Source organism: Monodelphis domestica, chromosome 3 (genome assembly GCF_027887165.1).
Source record: "Monodelphis domestica isolate mMonDom1 chromosome 3, mMonDom1.pri, whole genome shotgun sequence".
Classification (NCBI taxonomy): domain Eukaryota; kingdom Metazoa; phylum Chordata; class Mammalia; order Didelphimorphia; family Didelphidae; genus Monodelphis; species Monodelphis domestica.
The window spans coordinates 480,817,740-480,838,352 of NC_077229.1; the positions used below are offsets into that span (position 1 = coordinate 480,817,740).

At 32.3% G+C, this 20,613-nt stretch overlaps 1 protein-coding gene across 5 annotated transcripts in view; it reads right to left on the minus strand.

Annotated features, from left to right (window-relative positions):
* LOC100010760 (fibrillin-2) overlaps window positions 1-20,613 on the minus strand; it is a 170,558-nt gene that overhangs the window by 87,297 nt on the left and 62,648 nt on the right. For all 5 annotated transcript variants that reach the window (XM_056824701.1, XM_056824700.1, XM_016431337.2 and 2 more), the window contains 4 exons: window positions 20,324-20,449; window positions 17,996-18,148; window positions 8,312-8,380; window positions 7,070-7,195 (listed from right to left, as the gene is read on the minus strand). In XM_056824701.1, coding sequence (XP_056680679.1) covers window positions 7,070-7,195; window positions 8,312-8,380; window positions 17,996-18,148; window positions 20,324-20,449 — 474 coding nt within the window. The remainder of the gene's footprint in view (window positions 1-7,069; window positions 7,196-8,311; window positions 8,381-17,995; window positions 18,149-20,323; window positions 20,450-20,613) is intronic.

The following is a 20,613-nucleotide window of genomic DNA, read 5'->3' on the forward strand; positions in this document are numbered from 1 at the left end:
CCACTCCTAGCAAAATAACCAATGGAGTCTGAATGTAGCTCAAAGTAAACTATTCCTCACTTTATTTTCTTTGTTTTTTTTAATGTGTCTTCTTCCACAAAATGACAGATATGTTAATAGGTTTTGGATGATAGCACATGTAATAACCAATTTCAAATGATCTACTACCTCAGAGAAGGGAGGTAGAGAGGAAGGAAGGACAGAAAGAATACGGAAAACAAAATTAATAGTAAAAAATTGTTTTTTACACTTAATTGGTAAAGAAATGTTTGTTGTTGGAATTTTTTATGACTTGCATGTTAATTTTTATATTAGCCAAATCACAGGTTCAATCCCTGTCTCTATATCTACTAATTTCAGCATAAATGTTCCCTCAAGTTTTGAGTGCTACTGCAGAAAGAATGGATGGTGAAAGGCAGGGGGATGAATCCAAAGGGATTGCTCTCTTTGAAGTATATCTGAACGCTCCAAGTTCATGCAAGCACTGTTCAGAAAAAAAAAAAAAACAGACTAAATTAATACAAATAAGGACAGCAAGATGACAAAGATATACAGACCCACGTGATCACTACCAAATTTCCCTCAAATAACTTACAACTGGTCAAAATGAATTCTGGAGTAACAGAATCCACAAAAGGATAGGGTGAAACATTTTTTTTTCAGCTCAAAACAACTCAGAAGACTAGCACAAAAGATCTGTCCCACTAGAGAGGAAGTGAAGCACAAACCAATGTGCTGAAACAGATCCATCTCAGCAAAGTAGCACAGGCATAGGGGGTAGCTGAATCAGCAGCAACAGCTTCCAGGGCTCTCATCCATACATAGTAAAGGGAATCTGATTACTGCTCAGAAAGTCTTTTTGGTGCTGGGTGCAAAATCCCAGGTCCTGGTGCCAGGAGTGAGAAGAAGCATACAGCTTCTTCTGGCTTCAGGAGAGCAGGCCACCTTGGTCACAGTTTGAAGTTGGTAAAAGAATGTTTGTGGCTTCTCACAGACTAGAATACAGGCCAGGAGAGTATTAAACACACATCTCTTTAGATCATATAACCTTAGGGGAATGCAAACTTATAGATCCCCAGAATTCTGAAGGTAGCTACACAAAGAACCTGAATTTTGGAACAGCACTCCCTTCACTAGAGTTAGAAGTTTTTAAAACTAAAACACAATAAAAAAGGCTGGAAAATGAGCACACAAAAAAAAAGGAACTCACCATAAAAAGTTATTTTGTTAACTGGGAAGACCAAAATACAAAGTCAGAAAAAGTTAGTTTTGTAGCATTTAAATCCTCTAAGAAAAATATGAATTTGTCTCAAGCCAAAAAAAGAATTACTGGAGGAACATAAAAAGAATTTTAAAAATCAAACAAGAGGGGTAGAAGAAACACTGGTGGAGGTGGGGAATATAAGTGATGCTGGAAATAATGAAAAAAGAGTAAACAGTTTGGTAAAGGAGGCACAAAAAATGCTGAAGAAAATAATATCTAAAAGCTCAATTAGCAGAAGAGGCACAAAAATCCACTGAAGAGAACTTCATCAGAAGGAGAATTGGCTAAATGAAAAAAAGATATATAAAAAATTTACTAAAGAGAAAACCTCCTTATACCTAAATCCTTTTATAAAACAAATATGGTGCTGATATCTAAACCAAGTAGAGCAAAAACAGAAAGAAAATTATAGACTAATCTCATTAATATGGATGCAACTGTGATGAAAGAATTTATACAAGGAACGCAGGTATGGTTTAATATATAACTAACAACATAATTGATTATATCAATAACAAAAGTAACAAAAACTATATGATAGTATCAATATAGAAAAATTTTTTGACAAAAAACACTCATGACTATCAAAACCCTGGAAAGCGTAGGTATAAATAGAATTTTTCTTAAAATTATAAGAAGCATCTGTCCAAGTCATCGGCAGGTACTATTTGTAAAGATGATAATTTAGAAGCCTTCCCAATAAGATCAGGGGTGAAACAAGGATGTCCATTATGACCACTGTAATTTAGTATTTTATTAGAAATGCTAGCAATAATAGTGAAAGAAGAAAAACAAATTGAAGGAATCAGAATTAGCAGAGAGGCAATAAGACTCTTTTTTTGTAGACAATATGATGATACATGTGGAAAATCATAGAAATTCAACTAAAGAGATAATTGAAATAATAATTTTAAGCTAAGCAGCAGAATATAAAATTAACCCAAATAGATCATCAGCATTTTTATATATTACTAACCAAGACTTTCAAGAAGAGATAGAGATATGCCATTTAAAACGTGTACAGAATTTTGCTATTAGTATCAATGCAACTAGCCAGGACACTCCTGAAGGACTTATGTAAAAAAATGCTACCCACATTTAGAGAAAGAATGATGGAAATAGAAATGCAAAAGCAAACATGATATCACATATTCACATGTATATATGAGTATGTGATTTGGGGTTTAGGCCTTAAAAAATAATTAATAATATGGAAATAGGTATCAAGTCACAACATTTGTACAACCCAATGGAATTGCTTGTCAGCTGGGGGGGAGTGGAGGGAAAGAAAATTAATTACATAAATATGGAAAAATATCTTTAAAAAATAAATAAATAATTTTTAATGAAATAGAAAAATAAAGGGAAGACCTTCAGCATGAGCAAAATAAATATTGTTAAAAAATAAAATAAAATAAAAATATCAACAGACAGAATAAAATATCTGGGAGTTTATATACCAAAACAAACCCAGGAATTATGTGAAGATAATTATAAAACACATTTTGCACAAAGTCAGATTTAAATATGAATTTTTCATTGGTGAGCAGAGCCAATGTAATTAAAATTAAAACTAAATCTATATTTTAATGCCATCCCAATAATTTAACCCAAAATATTTTACTGAATTGGAAAAAATAATAAACTTCATTTGGAAGAGTAAAAGGTCAAATATTTAAAAGGAATTAATGAAAAAATATAGAGAAAGTACCAGATATTAAAGCAGTATTTATCAAAAAAGTATTTGGTATTGGCAATAGATAAGTATAAGAGAAAGACATAAAAACAATAGTGAAAGTTTATAGTAATCTTGTATTTGGCAAATAAAGATTTAAGTTTGAGGGTTAAGAGTTCACTATTTGGTAAAAATTGTCGGGAAAACTGGAAAGTGGTTTGGCAGAATCCATGAATAAACCAAAATCTTACACCATTTACCAAGATAAGATCAAAATGCATTCATGATCTATACATAAAGGGATATATCCTAAGCAAACTACAATAGGAAATATGTCATCTATCAGATTTATGAATGGGAGAGAAATGTATGAATAAACAAGAGAGAGGATTGTGAGATATAAAATAGATAATTTTGATTACATTAAATTTAAAAGGTTTTATACTAATAAAACTAATGTAGCTAAGATTAGAAAGAAAGCAGTAAATTGGGGTGGGGGAAAAATTTTATAGACAGCTTCTCAAAGATCTCAAATCTATAAAGAATTTTGTAAAATTGATAATAATATGGGCCATTCTTTAATTGATAAATGATCGAAAGGTATGAACAGACAGTTTTTGGATGAAGAACTCAAAGCCAAGTACAATTTAATGAAAAAAGGTGCTTTAAATCATTATTGACTAGAGAAATGCAAATCAAAATAATTCTGGAATGTTATCCCATACCTACATGATTGCCCCAAAAGGGGAAAATGACAGATATTGGAGCAAATGTAGGACAATGAGAACAGTAATACACTTTGAACTAATCTATTCATTTTGGTTAGCAATCTAGACTTACACCCAGAGTTATAGAACTGTGTATACCATTAGACCCAGCAATTTCAATAGTGGGTGTATTTCCCAAGGTGATCAGGGAAAAAGTAAAAGAACCAATATCTTCTAAAATATTTATATTAGCTGTCTTTATGGCAGCAAAGAAGTGGAAATTGAGGGGATGTCCTTCAACTACAGAATAAAATGTCTGAACAAGTTGTGGCTCATAATTATGATGGAATATAACTGTGCTTTAAGAAATGATGAACAAGTTAATTTGAAAAAAAAAAACATGGTATAATTGTGATGGAATACTATCGTGCTTTAAGAAATGATGAGCAGGCTAATTTGAAAGAAAAAACAAACAAACATGGCAATACCAAACATTTTAAGAACAATTAATTCCAATATTGGGAGGGGAGAAACAGTTCTACCAATTTCCATCTGTTAACACGATTTTGATACTTAATCCAGGGAAATAAAACTCTTAGAAAGAAACTACTGGCTAACTTCCCCAATGAATATTGATGAAAGTATTTGCAAGGACATTACAGAAATTTATCTCAAGGATAATACACTATGACCAAGCTGGATTTATACCCCGAAGGTAGTGCTAGTTTAATATTAGGAAAACTATCAGCATAATCGACCATATCAATAATAGAAATAAGAAGAATATAATTATATCAAAAGATGCAGAAAAAGCTGTTGGCAAAAGGCAATACCCGTTCCTATTAAATACACCAGAAGGAATAGGAGTATATGGAGACTTTCCTAAAATGATTAGATCATCTATTTGACATCAAGTGCAAATATTATCTGTAATGGGGATAAACTAGAAGTCATTACAGTAAGTCAAAGATGAAGCAAGGACATCCATTGTCAATACCATTATTAAATATTATATTTTAGAAATACTAGCTATAGCAAAAAGACAAGAAAAAGAAATTGAAGAAATAAAAATAGGTAATGATAAAAAACAAGTATCACTCTTTGCATATCATCTGTCAGTATACTTAGAGAACTCTAGGAGTCAACTAAAAAAATGAGCTGAAACGTACTTATAAGCAGCAAAATTTTGTCACAAAAGATAGAAAAATTTCATTTGAAAGAACTGCTAAAAGTATAAAATACTTGGTAGCTAAAAATAGACAAGGGAAGAATTAATCCTATCTTTATACATGGATCCACCAATCCATTTTTTAGAAAATTCAAGATTTTCATGGTTCTTATACATATTTTTATGATTGTCTTAATATTTTTGAGCATTTATTCTTCCACATGAATCTTAGGATTTTTTAATAGCTCTCTAAAATATTTCTTTGATAAGTTAATTGATATGGCACTAGGTAAATGAATTATTTAAATTGTCATTTTTACTCTTATGGCTCTCTCTACCTTGAATATTAATATGCTTAACACTAAGTAAGAGTTCACTAGTAACTTACTAGAGTAAACTCACTCCTCCCAAAGGCCAACCCCTTGGGCAGTGCTAGGCAAATTGAAAGACCTGCCATTGGTTTCTGTGAAGGAGAAATGACAGGAAGTGATGAAAAAAAAAGAGCAAAAAAAAAAAGAGACCAGCTTGGTCTAGAGAGATTCCTTTCCTGGCTTCTGGAGAGATTCATTCTGGAGATTCATTCCTTCCTGGTGTTTGGAGTGAGTGGCTGAGATCCCTGCCTTGGCTTTGGAGGTGGCTGTATTGATGGAACTCTGGCTGAAGACACCACTGGGACCTCTAACTGAGGACTACCAGGAAATCCATGTGGAGATCTGACTTGGGGGGCCCTGCCAGGGCTGAGGTGGACACCAGAGTAGCACTTAGGGTGATAGACTAGACAATCCTCTACATTCTTCTTACATTTTTCCATTTTTATTCTTTCTACCTCTTTGTAAATAAAGCTGCTAAAAGTAATTTTTACTTAAGTTTTAATATTTTTAAATCAGCAACCACAATATTACTTTACAATTCTCATATTCAATTATAAACCCTAAATTTAACTCTTACAAGTAGACTAGATTAAGTATACAGTATATAGTAGCAAATGGCTATAGCAATATATTGTTGGATAAATGTGAATATCCAATCTTTTTGAGCATAAAAATTACTAGGAAAACTAGAAATCTATTTGGTGGAAACTAGACCTAGACCAACATCTTGCAATATATATCAAGAAAAGCACAAAGGGTTCATGATTTAGACACAAAGCAAATTAGGGAAGCATGGTAGAAATTACTTGTAAGATCTATATTTAGGGGAAGAATTCATGACCAAACAGGAGACAGAAGTTCAGGAGAAGTAAAATGTATTAATTCTGAACACAGAAAATTAAAAAGGTTTTACAGAAACATAATAGGGAACTGAGCCACATTTATAAAAATAAGAATCATTGTCCATTTGATAAATAATCAAAAGTTATGACCAGACAGTTTTCAGAAAAAAAAATAATCACATGAAAGAATCCTCTAGGTCTTTCATAATTAGAGAAATATAAATTACAACAACTTTGAGGTACCACCCCCACATCCATCAAATGCTGTAGGGTATATATTGGAATAATAGTGGCATTAATGCACTGTTGGTGGAGTTGTAAACTGGTCCAATAATTCTGAAGATCAATTTGGAACTATACCTGAAAACTGCTACTAGTTTTATTCCCAAAGATCTCAAAGAAAAAAAAAGACATTTCATCTGTACAAAAATATATAGAGACTCATTTTGTGATGACAAAGAAATGTAAACTCATGGGGATATCCACCAATTGAGGAATGGTCAAATAAATTATGGAATGTTATGCTGTAATAATGAATATGAGTTTCAGAAAAACCTGGAAAGGTTTATATGGGTTGATGCAATTAAAATGAGTAGAACCAAGAAAATAATATACACAGAAAAGCAATATTGTGAAGATAATTATAGTCAATACTGAGATACATCAAATTTCCAAAAGGCCTCTGATGTAAAATGTTAACCACTTCCAGAAAGAGAACTGATCATCTCAGAATAAATATTGAAATTACATTTTTTCTTTTCTTTATTTTTCTTACTTTTTTCAGAATATGACTGAGGAAATGTTTTATTTGATTATATTTACACATACACATATGCAATGAGTTATCATATTTATTATAATTTCAATGAGTAGGTGAGAGAGCAGAAGGAAAATGAAACTTTGGAACTGAAAATAAAAACAAGCTAAAAAAAAGAAAATGAGATATCCCAGTAGAAATTAGATCACTTGATCTCTACACCCCTCCAAAGAACTTATTGTAAGAAGCTTAACATTATGATAATAAAACTACATTCTGAATTACCTTCACAGACCAAGAGTAGATCATTGTAACTGAATCCTGTAGGACATTCACAGTGAAAAGAGCCAATCTGGTTAATACAAACACCATTTGCACAAATACTTGGAATCTCCTTGCATTCATCAATGTCTGAAATTGAACAGATGTAATTAAGTACACCACGGTTTTCCTTGTTCTTCACTCATTTTCTTTGTAATAATTTACACTATTCTTTGTATTATTTGAAAAGAGGGATTTCTGTATCACTTAAACTTTAAATACTTTTGTGGTATATAAAAAAGTATTTAAATAACTATCTGGATTCTTTCCTCCCAATAACTGAGGAGAAAATTTGTTAAACTAAACCATGACATTTTATTATTACTCTAGTGAACTGATTCTCATTTTAAACAATATATTCTCATTTAATTACATAAAGAAACTAGCTTAACTTTTGTCATTCCTTTGATAAATTATCAGTATTATTTTCTCTGAGGAATAAAAAAGTTAAAAAAAAATCACTCCAGAAAGAAATAATTCTAATATTTTCTAAAGGTTCAATTGCACTGAGTAGAAAAGGATGCTGAAAAATCCAACCAAAAATTATGAAGAGGCATTCCAGTATTATTTTGTTAAGATAAATGTTCTAAGGTCACTTATATGTATATAAGCTATATCTGATTTGATTGAAAGTAGAGAGGAGAGAAAACATCTTTTTAAGTTTTATTCTTTTTTAAAATTTTAGGCTTTTGAGAGCCTCTTTGGATTTAGTATCTAACAATACAATGTGGCTTTTCCTTCTTAGTTCTGTTTTAAGAACACAATAATATAAATTGAGAAATATTTAAATGTCAAGCTTGTGTATTAACATGATCTTTATATTTTTTTCTGGATGTGAGTTATTGAATGCATGATACACAGGAAATCAGTGAATCATAAGATTTGCCCAACATTCATTATACTGTCAGACATTCATTTCTTTATACAATATGGCAAGGAAATCATGGTGTAGATGTATTGCTAAAATTGTTTTAATTGTTCAGAAATATGCAAATGTGTAATTCTTTTAAGTAACAGCAATCATTCTGGGTTGTAGAAATTCAGGTTCCAAATTCCTCAGAATCTGAAGAGACTTAGCAAAGGATCAAGAAATAATAATAAGAATCATGATTTCTTACAAATTTTGTTACTTTAAAACACCATAGTGATATTTAACAAAGTACTACAAGTATTGTGTATAAATTAACTTATTTCAGAAAAACTCACCCACAGCTTTTCCTGTATGAATATCAAAGGTAAATCCAGGAATATTTCCACATATGGCTTTAAATTCAACTTTAAAATCAAAATAAAGCAAATATGTTGGTTAAAGAATTCTAACAATTAACTCAAACTCAAAATATATTTTCATATTGTCAATAGTTACGGTCTATAGTCATAATGTATATTCCTTTCAATTAGAAGTCTTTCAATCACATACTAATAAAGGCACAGGCTATATATATTTTCTTGCTAATTAGCTTTTAATTTGTGTTTGTGGAGGTAAGAGATGAACTACCCTTTCAGGTAAAACAATTCTTACTCTTTCTCCATTTTCCAAAGTTCTGAAACTGTTCTTAACATAAAACAAAATATCAGATATTGCTAATGACAACACTTTTTCATTCATTTTGAAGAAAATGGCTATTTGAAAAATATAACCACCAAAACAGTAGTCATTCCTGTGAATTCCTGTGAAAGCTCCTTTCTTTTTAATATAACCTGAGTGTTTTATCCCCCCAAATATGATCAGCATGATATGATAGACAGAGGGTCTTGGAGCCTGGGAGAAGTGGAGTGAAAGAAGTTTAGAGGTAGAGGTCTTGTTTACAACTCATACTGCTTGAGAATTGGGGAAAGCCATTTGGAGGCTTTCTGCATTGGAAGATATATCCTGAAGATATGAAAACCTGAGTTCAAAGATAGCCTTAGATACTTACTAGCTGTGTGACCACCCTGTACAAATCACTTAACTTTAACTTTGCTTCCTCATCTGTAAAATGGACATAATTATAGCACCTACATCTTATGGATGTTGTGAGGATCTAATGAGATAATTTTAAAGCACTTAGCACAGTGCCTAATAAATGTTAGCTAATATTATATTAATGAGATCATGTGTCCAGACCCTTAAATCAAGATTATATCAACCTGCATTGACCTTCTGGGAAAATATAGGTACTATAAAGATGCAAAAAATGATACTCTGAATAACTTAAATGAACACTATGAACAAATATTTTAAACGGTTCACATGATTTTGAAGCCTCCTGAATCCCTAGAAAATTTAGAATGTAATGGAACTCAGAGATCATCTAGTTTTTTTTACACAGGTAAAATCAGGTCCATAAAGGTGACATGAATTGCTGAAGGCTGCCGAGACATTGCCTTCTGAATTAAAATCCAGAGTTCTTTAAAATTAAAAAACTGTATTTAATGAATTTAGAATATTTTTCTATGATTACAGAATTCATGTTCTTTCCATCCTCTCCTACTCCCATACCCCCGATATCAAATGCCCAATTCCACTGGGTTTACATATATTGTTGATCAAGACCTATTTCCATGTTATTGATAATTGCACTAGGGTGATCATTTAGAGTCTACATCCCCAATCATACCCCCATTGACCCATGTAATCAAGCTATTGTTTTTCTTCAGTGTTTCTACTCCCACAGTTCTTCCTCTGAATGTGGATAGCATTCTTTCTCATAAATCCCTCCAAATTGTCCTGGATCACTGCACTGTTGCTAGTAGAAAAGTCCATCATATTCAACTGAACCACAGTGTATCAGTCTCTGTGTACAATGTTCTCCTGGATCTGCTTTCACTCTGCATCAATTCCTGGAAGTGGTTCCAGTTCACATGGAATTCCTCCAGTTCATTATTCCTTTGAGCACAACAGTATTCCATCCCAACATATACAACAATTTGTTCAGCCATTCCCCAACTGATGGACACCCCCTCATATTCCAATTTTTTGCTACCACAAAGAGCGCAGTTATAAATATTTTTGTACAAGTCTTTTCACCCTATGATCACTTTGGGGTATAAACACAGCAGTGGAATGGCTAGATCTTTTAAAGCCCTTTGGGCATAGTTCCAAATTGCTATGCAGAATGGTTGGATGAATTCACAACTTCACCAGCAATGCATTAATGTCCCAATTTTGCCACAGCACCTACAACATTTATTACTTTCCTTTGCTATCATGGTAGCTAATATGCTAGGTGTGTGGTGGTACCTTAAGAGTTGTTTTGATTTGCATTTCTCTGTTTATAAGAGATTTAGGACACTTTTTCATGTGCTTATTAACAGTTTTGATTTCTTTATCTGAAAATTTCCTATTCATGTTTCTTGCCCATTATCAATTGGGGAATAGCTTGATTTTTTTTTTTTTGTGCAATTGATTTAGCTCCTTACATATTTGAGTAATTAGACCTTTGTCAGAGTTTTTTATTATATTTTTTCCCAATTTGTTGCTTCTTCTAATTTTGGTTGCATTGGTTATTTTTGTTAAAAACCTTTTTAATTTAATGTAATCAAAATTATTTTATATTTTGTAATTTTTTCTAACTCTTGCTTGGTCTTAAAATCATTCCTGTCCCAAAGATCTATATACTGTATACTATTCTGTGCTCACCTAATTTACTTAGAGTTTCCTTCTTTATATTCAAGTCATTCACTCATTCTGAGTTTATCTTGGTGTAGGGGGTGAGATGTTGATTGAAGCATAATCTTTCTTATACTATTTTCCAATTTTCCGAGAAGTTTTTATCAAATTGTGGATTTTTGTCCCAAAAGCTGGGATAGTTGGGCTTGTTATAGACTGTCTTGCTGAGATCACTTATCCCAAGTTTATTCCACTGATCCTCCTTTCTGTCTCTTAGCCACTACCATATTGTTTTGATGACCACTGCTTTATAGTATAGTTTGAGATCTGGTCCTGTTGGGCCAACCTTCCTTCACATTTTTTTTTCATTATTTCCCTGGATTTCCCTGATCTTTTGTTCTTCCAAATGAAATTTGTTATATTTTTTTTCTAATTCAGTGAAAAATTTTTTTGGTAGTTCGATGGGTAAGTAAATAATTTTGGGTAGGACTATCATTTTTATTATGTTAATTCATCCTACCCATGAGCAATTAATGTTTTTCCAATTATTTAGATCTTGTTTTAGTTGTGTGGAAAGAGTATTGTAGTTGTGTTCATATAGTTCCTGTATTTGTCTTGGCAATAGATTCCTAAGTATTTTATATTGTCTAGGGCGATTTTAAATGGAATTTCTCTTTCTAATTCTTGCTGCTGAGATGTGTTGGAAATATATAGAAATGATGATGACTTATGTGGGCTTATTTTGTATCCTGAAACTTTGCTAAAGTTGTTGCTTGTTTCAACGAGCTTTTTGGTGAATTCTCTAGGATTCTTTAAGCAGACCATCATATCATCTGCAAAGAGTGATAGTTTGGTCTCTTCATTGCCTAAATTGCCAAAATACCTTCAATTTCTTTTTCTTCTCTAATTGCTACTGCTAGTGTTTCTAGTACAATGTTAACTAATTGAGATGATAGTGGGCATCCTTCTTTTACTCCTGATCTTATTGGGAAGGCTTCTAGTTTATGCCCATTGCAGATGATACTTGCTGATGGTTTTAGATATATATTTTTTATTATTTTTAGGAAAGGTCCTTCTATTCCTATACTTTCTAGTGTTTTCAATAGAAATGAATGTTGTATTTTGTTAAAGGTTTTTTCTACATCTATTGAGATAATCATGTGGTTTTTGTTGCTTGTTGATGTGGTCAATTATGTGGATGGTTTTCCTAATATTGAACCATCCTTGCCTTCCTGTTATAAACCCTCCTGATCACTTGTTGGAGTCTTTTTGCTAGTATTCTTTTTAAGATTTTTTCATCTATGTTCATTAAGGAGATTGGTCTATAGTTTTTTTTCTCTCTTTTTGACCTGCCTGGCTTTGGAATCAGTACCATATTTGTGTCATAAAAGGAATTTGGTAGAACTCCTTCTTTGCTTATTATGTCAAATAGTTTGCATAATATTGGGATTAGTTATTCTTTGAATGTTTGATAGAATTCACTTGAATCCATCAGGTCCTGGGGATTTTTTCTTAGGGAGTTCTTTGATGGCTTATTAATTAATTTTTCTAATAATGGGATTATTTAAGTATTCTATTTCTTCTTCTGTTAATCTAGACAATTTATATTTTTGTAAATATTCATCCATATCACCAAGATTGCCATATTTATTGACATATATAATTGGGCAAAATAGTTTTTAATAATGGCCTTAATTTCCTCTTCATTGGAGGTAAGGTCCCCTTTTTCATCTATGATACTGTCAATTTGGTTTTCTTCTTTCCTTTTTTTTATTAGATTGACCAGTACTTTGTCTATTTTATTTGTTTTTTTCAAAATACCAGCTTCTAGTCTTATTTATTAATTCAATAGTTCTTTTACTTTCAATTTTATTAATTTCTCCTTTAATTTTTAGGATTTCTAATTTAGTTTTCATCTGGGTATTTTAAATTTTTTTACATTCAAGTTTTTTAATTTGCATGCCCAATTCATTGACCTCTGCCCTCCCTAATTTGTTAATACATGAACTCAAGGATATAAATTTCACCCTGAGAACTCCTTTGGCTGCATTCCATAAATTTTGAAAAATGTCTAATCATTGTCATTCTCTTCAATGAAATTATTGTTTCTATGATTTGTTCTTTAACTGGTTTTGGAGAATCATATTTAATTTCCAATTAATTTTTGATTTGCCTCTCAATGTACACTTACTAATTATTATTTTATTGCATTATGATCTAAAGAGGTTCCATTTATTATTTCTGCTATTTTGCACTTATTTGTCATGTTTTTATGCCCTAGTATATAGTCAGTCTTTGTGAATGTACCATGTGCTGCCAAAAAGAAAGTGTATTCTTTTTTGTTCCTATTTATTTTTCTCCACATATCTATTAACTCTAACTTTTCTAAGATTTCATTCACATCTCTTACCTCTTTCTTATTCATTTTTTGGTTTGATTTATCTAGATATGATAGAGGAAAGTTCAGGTCTCCCACTAGTATAGTTTTACTATCTATTTCCTCCTTCAACTCCACTAATTTCTCCTTTAGAAATTTGGATACTATACCATTTGGTACATACATGTTGATTACTGATAGTTCCTCATTGTCTTTACTGCCTTTTCTCAGGATGTAATTACCTCCCTATCTCTTTTAATCAGATCTATTTTTACTGTGGATTTATCAGATATCATGATTGCAACTTCTGCCTTCTTTTTCTCATTTGAAGCCCAATATATTTTACTCCAGTTTTGACCCTCATTCTGTTTGTATCTACCTTCCTCATGTGTGTTTCTTGTAGACAAAATATGGTAGGTTTTAGATTTCTAATCCACTCTACAATTTCCTTTCATTTTATGGATGCGTTCATCCCATTCACATTCAGAGTTAGGATTGCCACCTCTGTATTCACCAAATTTGATATCCTCTCCTAGTTCTGCCCTTCCTTCTTTTGCTATTTCCTTTTAAACCAGTGGTTTGCTTTTAATCAGTCCTCCTAATGCCTACCCTTATTTTACTTCCCTTTCCTCCACCCTGTCCCTTTTTGTTCTCTTATTATTTTTTTAGGGTATATTAAATTTCCTCCCCCTCTCTTTCTCTCCCTTTTTGTACTCCGCATCCCTTCCCCTTAGTTTTTCCCTTCTCACTTTCCCTGTAGGATAAGATAGAATTCAATACCCCAAGGGATCTAGATGCTCTTCCCTCTCAGAATTGATTGCACTGAGAGTAAGGTTTAAGTATTACCTACAAGCCCTGTCTTCCTATCCTTCTTATAGTAGTATTCTTCCCCTCCTCTTCCCATGCGCCTTTTTGTGCGGTATATATGATCCTCTTTTTCTTATTCCTTCAAATTTATTTTGGTGCCATCTTATTCCCCCACCTTTTCTTTTTTTGCATATCATCTTAGACCATTTAGTACCCCAACCTCTACCTATGAATAAGTCTTCTAATTATCATAATAGTGAATACAATTTTTGAGAGTTACAAATAACATTTTTCCATATAGGAATATAAACAATTGGATCTTATTGAAGCCCTTAAAGAAGAAAATTAAAAAAAAATTTCTTTCCTCTCTTATTTATCTTTTCATGTTTCTCTGCATTTTTTATGTTTGGATGTCAAACTTTCTCCTTAGTTCTGGTCTTTTCTTTACAAGTACTTGGAAATCTTCTATTTTGTTGAATGCCCATACTTTCCCCTGGAAGTATATAGTCAGTTTTGATGGATAGGTGATTCTTTTTTGAAGACTACATTCTTTTGCATTTTTGAATATCAAATTCCAAGCCCTGTGGTCCTTTAGTGTGGAGGCTGCCAGAGTCTGTGTAATCCTGATTGGTGTTCCTTGATATCTGAATTGTCTCTTTCTGGCTTCTTGTAAAATTTTCCCCTTAGGTTGGAAGCTCTTGAATTTGGCAATTATATTCCTGGGGGTTGCCTTTTGAGTATTTAATGTTGAGGATCATCTATAGATTCTTTCAATGTCTATTTTGTCCTCTAATTGAAGAATATCAGGGCAGTTTTCTTGGATAATTTCTTGAAGTATGATGCCAATGTTTCTGTTTATTTCTGAAATTGTCTCTTCTATATCTCTTTTCAAGGTCATTAATTTTCTCAGTGAGACATTTCATATTTCCATCTATTTTGTCACTCTTTTGACTTTGTTTTATTAATTCTTGCTGTCTTACGAGATCATTGGCTTCTACTTGCCCAATTCTGGTCTTTAAAGACTGGTTTTCCACTATAATCTTTTTTTTTTCCTTTTTGGTTTAATTTTGGACTCCAATTTGCTTATCATTTCATTTGATTTCTGGGCTTCTTTCTCCAATTCGGTGTTTCTGTCTTTTAAACTGTCATTTTCTTTTTGAACTACTTCCCACTTTTCATGCCAAATCTCTTCTACCTTTCTCATAATTTCAGATTTGAACTCTTCAAGAGCTTGTGACCAATTTCCATTTTTTAGAAGGTTTAGTTGTTTGTCATCCTCTGCTGTCTCCTCTGTAGTTTGAATTTTTCTCCATAAAAATTACCAGGGTCAGTGACTTTCAGTTTTTTTGGTGGTTGAAGATTGTATTTCTTGGACATTGATGGCCATCCCTATGCTGGGTTTTCCTTCCCTTCCTTGCCAGAAGTCTGAGTGAGGAGGGCAGGCTCTCTGTGCATGGAGCTATGGAGCAGTTTTGCCTGAGACTACTTTTTGAGTCTCCTTGGCTTCTACTGTGTGCTGCCCCTCTCCACACTCTTCAGGCTCCTGGGGTCTCAAGTCTAGTTGCTCTCAGGGTTGTAAGTCCCTGGTCTTTAATCAGCTGCCAAGAATCTAGATATTGCTATACTCTGATTCTGGAGCACTGGCTCTGATTGTGGCACCATAGCTGGGGTGAGGGAGGGTTGATCAACTTGCATTTGGTGTGAGTTATTTCACCCCCTTATAGTGTGAGAATGCCCAAATCCCATGTACCTTCATTGCTGTAACTTGTTGTGGTTTTTTTTTGTCCTTTTGTGGCATCATATATTGGTTGGTGGTGAGGAGATAAAAGTCCTGCTTCTACACTGCAGCCATCTTAACCCAGAAGGCCCAGTGTTCTTAACAACTGTTCTGGCAGTATCTTCTGCAAGTTAGTTTATAGCCTCTTCACTTAGGAATTACATTACATTACATTACATTAGGAAATACATTACATGCAGTCATTTCTTTTTAAGACTTCTACTTTTCATTATGGAAAAAAAGAACTTTTATAATGTACATTTCAAAATGAAACCTAATGACCTCTGAGTCCTGCTATTGCCTCTTTGTTGTATCCTTAGGATTTCCAGTCCTTTCCATTTATCCTGGAGCTGAATTTTGTTTAAGCATGTTCTTCTCTAATTAGAGTATGATTTCCCTGAAAGCAAGGACTGTGCCAATTTTTCTATTTCTATTTCTAGCACAGCACAATAATTGATGTATATTAAATGCTTAATATAATATTAATTCAAGTCTTATCTTTTCCTATATATATACTGTGATTATTACTTAATTACCAAAACAGTCATCAATTAATTAATTCATTAAACTTTACAACTTAAACACTTAAAGATCAGAAAGTTGAGATTAAAATATCGCTTTTCTTTTTAATACATTGATACTTGTTACCAGAGATGTTAACTACTAGTTGATTTTGTTGTTGATGTTCTTGTCTTGGCTTTTGTCTTAGAAACAATACTGTCTATTGATTCTAAGGCAGAAGAGTGGTAAGGTCTAGGCAGTGGGGGTTAAGTGACTTGCCGAGGTCACACAGCTAGGAAATATATAAGACATTCTGTCTATAGACCTGGCTCTCAATCCACTGAGCCATCTCATCTTCCCCCTAACAATGGATATCAACTATCATTCTAAAGAGAACTAGTAATGTTTTAGTAAAAAGAAATATACATATTGGAAAGAAAAGAGATTTTAGGGTCTCCAGATCTTCAGGTCAGCATGTTGGGAAGCATTTTTTTAACAAAGAGTAAACTGAATATTCACTGTTATGAATTGTTTTAGTTTATATTAGCAAATCAATTTTATTAACCCCTATAATTTATATTTATGTACACATATATAATATTTGATCTTCTGAAATGTATCAATGATGGGTTATCACTATTCTCATTAAATGTAATGTTAAATTAAAATGTAACAATTCATAACCTTATGTAATGCTTTCCTTTTTTAAAAATTGCCCACATACAAAATGAGGAGGCAACTAGGTGGCTCAATAGATAGAATGCAAGGCCTAGAATCAGGAAGATTTATCTTCCTGAACTCAAATCTGGCTTCATACACTAACTGTGTGTCTCTGAACAAGTCACTTAAACTCTGTTGGCCTTAATACACTAGAGAAGGAAATGGAAACCCACTAAGTATCTTCAAAAAGGAACCCCCAAAATAGGGTCACAGAGTGGAACAACAACACACAGAATAAGAAGTTATGAAAATAAACACTGACCATATGATCCAGATCCTATAAGAATAGGCATTATTGTTATACCTACTTTAATTTTAAAAGTTTAATTCTATTATCCTCACTATATTAACACTATGGGGGGTGATCCTGTAACTTCTGCGGACCTCAGTTTCCTCCAACAGAAAATGAAGGATATGAGGTTTAAAGGTTCTTCCCAGTTCTAAATTTATGGTCTTGTGATCTTTTCAATATAGTTTTCATAATGATCCCTATTCCTTGTAGGGGAAAATTTAATGTGAAATTTAATGTGTATTGTAAGGAGGAGCTACAAGGAAAAGAGTTCTTTTGGTAATAGTAAATTATTCATATGCATTTTGATGGGTAAATTTAATTTCTACAGGCAAGACTTAAAAATGCAAAAAACATGGAATAGAACAGTACTTTTAATACAATATAATATTTCAACTGTCGAGTTTTATTAGACATATACTATAGATTTACATAGAATTACAGTTGGCTTTTCAGTCATAAATCAAAATGGTCCACTCATTTTAAATGCTTGAACTCTTCCATAGTAACTAGGTTATCTTGGTTTTATGTGCACAAGTATTTAAACATTTATATGTCACTCTGATACAAAAGCATTTATTCACAATAAACCTACAAGGATGATAGTGCAGTGAAGAAACTGAAGTTTTTATCAGTGACTTTCCCAGGGTCATATAGTCAGTAAGTGTCCAAATCTGTACTTGAATGTGTCTTTGATTCTACGTTCAGCACAAAATCACACTATCTCTTATATTTTAAACTACACTGGTTTCAGTGCACAGTTGTCTATAAAGCACGTTTAGGTTTCAAGACTAACTTTTAACAGATATATAAAAATGAACTCTTACCTGCTCCTGGAGTTGGGTTTGGCTCACAAGGTTTATTCCAAGCTTTGCCAACATTGTATGTGCAACAGCACATCCTTTTGGCCACATTAAAGGGCAACTCATTTTCACCTGTGGTTTTGTTGTAGTTCCGGTAGCAAAAGCTTTTTTTCATGTCTATAAATAAAGCAAACAGTTGTAAAATGACTAATATATTAGTTGTCCATTGCTGAAGCTCACATAATTGTAGCTCTAAACTCTAGTAGCTTTTTGGGGATCTTCTAATGTTTAATAATTTATTTTTATTAAAATAAATTTGAAAATTATGACCATTTCTACATGTAAAAGAACAACAACAAAAAGCACGAAACTGTGAACATTTGTATAGGATCACAGTTCCAAAACTGTTCTACTGGTCTATCTTTTTCTGGTAAGAAACAAAAATAGTTAAGCAGAACAAATTTACACATTGACTATGTCTGAAAATGTCCCATTTTGTACTGCTAGTTCAGCAACTCTCTGTCAAGGGCTGGGAAGCATTATTCATCATTAGTCTTTTAGAACTGTGGTTGAGCATAACACACAGTGTAATCAAAGTATAATTTGTTTTCTTGATTTTGTTAATTTTATTCTGCAAAAGTTTATACATGACTAACCAATTTTCTCTGAATCCATACCCCCATACAGTAATATTTCTCTACATTCATATACTGTTTTTTTTTCAGTCATTCTCCCATTTATGGGTATCTTCCTCTGTTTTCAGTTTTGTTTTGGTTTTTTCCCCCAACACAAGGAAAAAAATGCTGCTGTAAATATTTTGGTGCATATGGGCCCTCTCCCTATTTGTTTCATTTCTTTGGGATTATATGCTTAATAATGTTGATGGGTAAGCACATATTAGTGAATTTGAAGAGAACTCCAAATTGACTAATAGCATGGTTGAATCAATTTACAATTCTGCTAACTGTGCCTGTCCTTCCACATCCTTTCTAACAGTTTCTGTTTTCCATATTTATCATCTTTGCCCAACTAATGTACAGTTTGCTTACTGACAGATATTTGGAATATTTTTTTGTTTGGTTGATAGTTTGCATTTTTTTCTTTTGAGGTCTGATTGACCATTTATTTTGTAGAACAGCTTTTGAATCAGTTTTATTTTGACTATCAGAGCTTTATCAGAAGAATTTGCAAGAGATTTCCCCCACACTAGCCTGCTTTACTTCTAATTTTAATTGCAATTATTTTATTTGTGCTAAATCTTTAGAGATTTTAGAGTCAAAATTGTTCATTTCATGTCCTATAATCCTCTTTGTTCATTTTTCAGTTAAAAAATCTTTAATCTATTGTTATAAATAACATGTCCTTCACTACTCCTCTAATTTGTTTATATTTTGTATCTAGTTCATATGTTCATTTGGTACCTCTTATGGCACATGATGTGTATAATTAGACTCTGTTCCCGAGAACTCTAAATCCCAGCATCCTATTTACATGTTTACCTATATACTTACATAGGGAGGATATATTTTGATGTAGCCCCACCTCTTGCTCTCTTTTCACCTGATCAGGGTTTGTGGAGGTGGGGCGAGGTGAGAGGCAGAATTTTTCTCACCTGTCTTTACTTAGGCTTGCTTTTGTTCTTTTATTTTTTCTAATTCAAGTGATTATTAATAAATCTTAAAAAATATAATACTTGGAGTTATTAGGTATTAATTTTAATCTTACAGGTGTAAAATGTTGATCTAAACTTAGTTTCTGCTGGATTGCTTTCCAGTTTTCCAGAAGTTCCTCACATACAGTGAATTCTTAAGTCTATACACTTAAGGTTAGGGTTCTTGGGTCTATTAAATAGTATGCTAATAATGAATGGTAATTTGTTTTTTAATTTTGTCAATCTAATCATTGACAAATATGAATTTAAATATAAAATTCTACTTCAGGTACCTGGGATAATACAATTAACTCTTTGGGCTTTATCTCTTATAAAATGGCAAGGTGGGACTATATTCTAGGATCCTAAATTCTTTCAATTTAAGGTAAAAATCTTATCTTGTGAATGAAACATAAACATAGTTTTAAAATATTACTACCTCTAGTTTACTGACATTATTTTTTAATACATACTTTTGGTAGTTGAAAATATAACATTACAGAAATCTTTGCAACTGTGAAGACAAGTTTAGAAAATATAGTAGCAAGAACTTTCAAACTTTATACATACAAGAAGTGTGAGATGTCTCCCAAATTTCTCATCAGTAATAAAGATTTGTCAGATTTTTTATATAGTTCATAAGAAATGAGATTAAACCTTAAAAATAAAAATTAATGATGTTTATACAGAATTTTACATACCCATACAGTTATGCCCACCATTGATTTGCATATATTCAGGAGGACAAATGCAAGTGTAATTTCCCAAGGCATTATAGCAGGTCCCAGGCCCACAGACACCAGGATATGGAAAATATTCATCAATATCTAGAAAAAGAATTATAATTATTAAGCAGAGAATGTTGAATAATAATTATTGAAAAATGAGAAGATATCCTAACAGAATATAAGTTGGCTTATTTGAGATAAGGAACTTTTATTGTGAAAATTTCTTTGGAAAGAGGAGGTCCTAATGTGAAAACTTTCTAGTT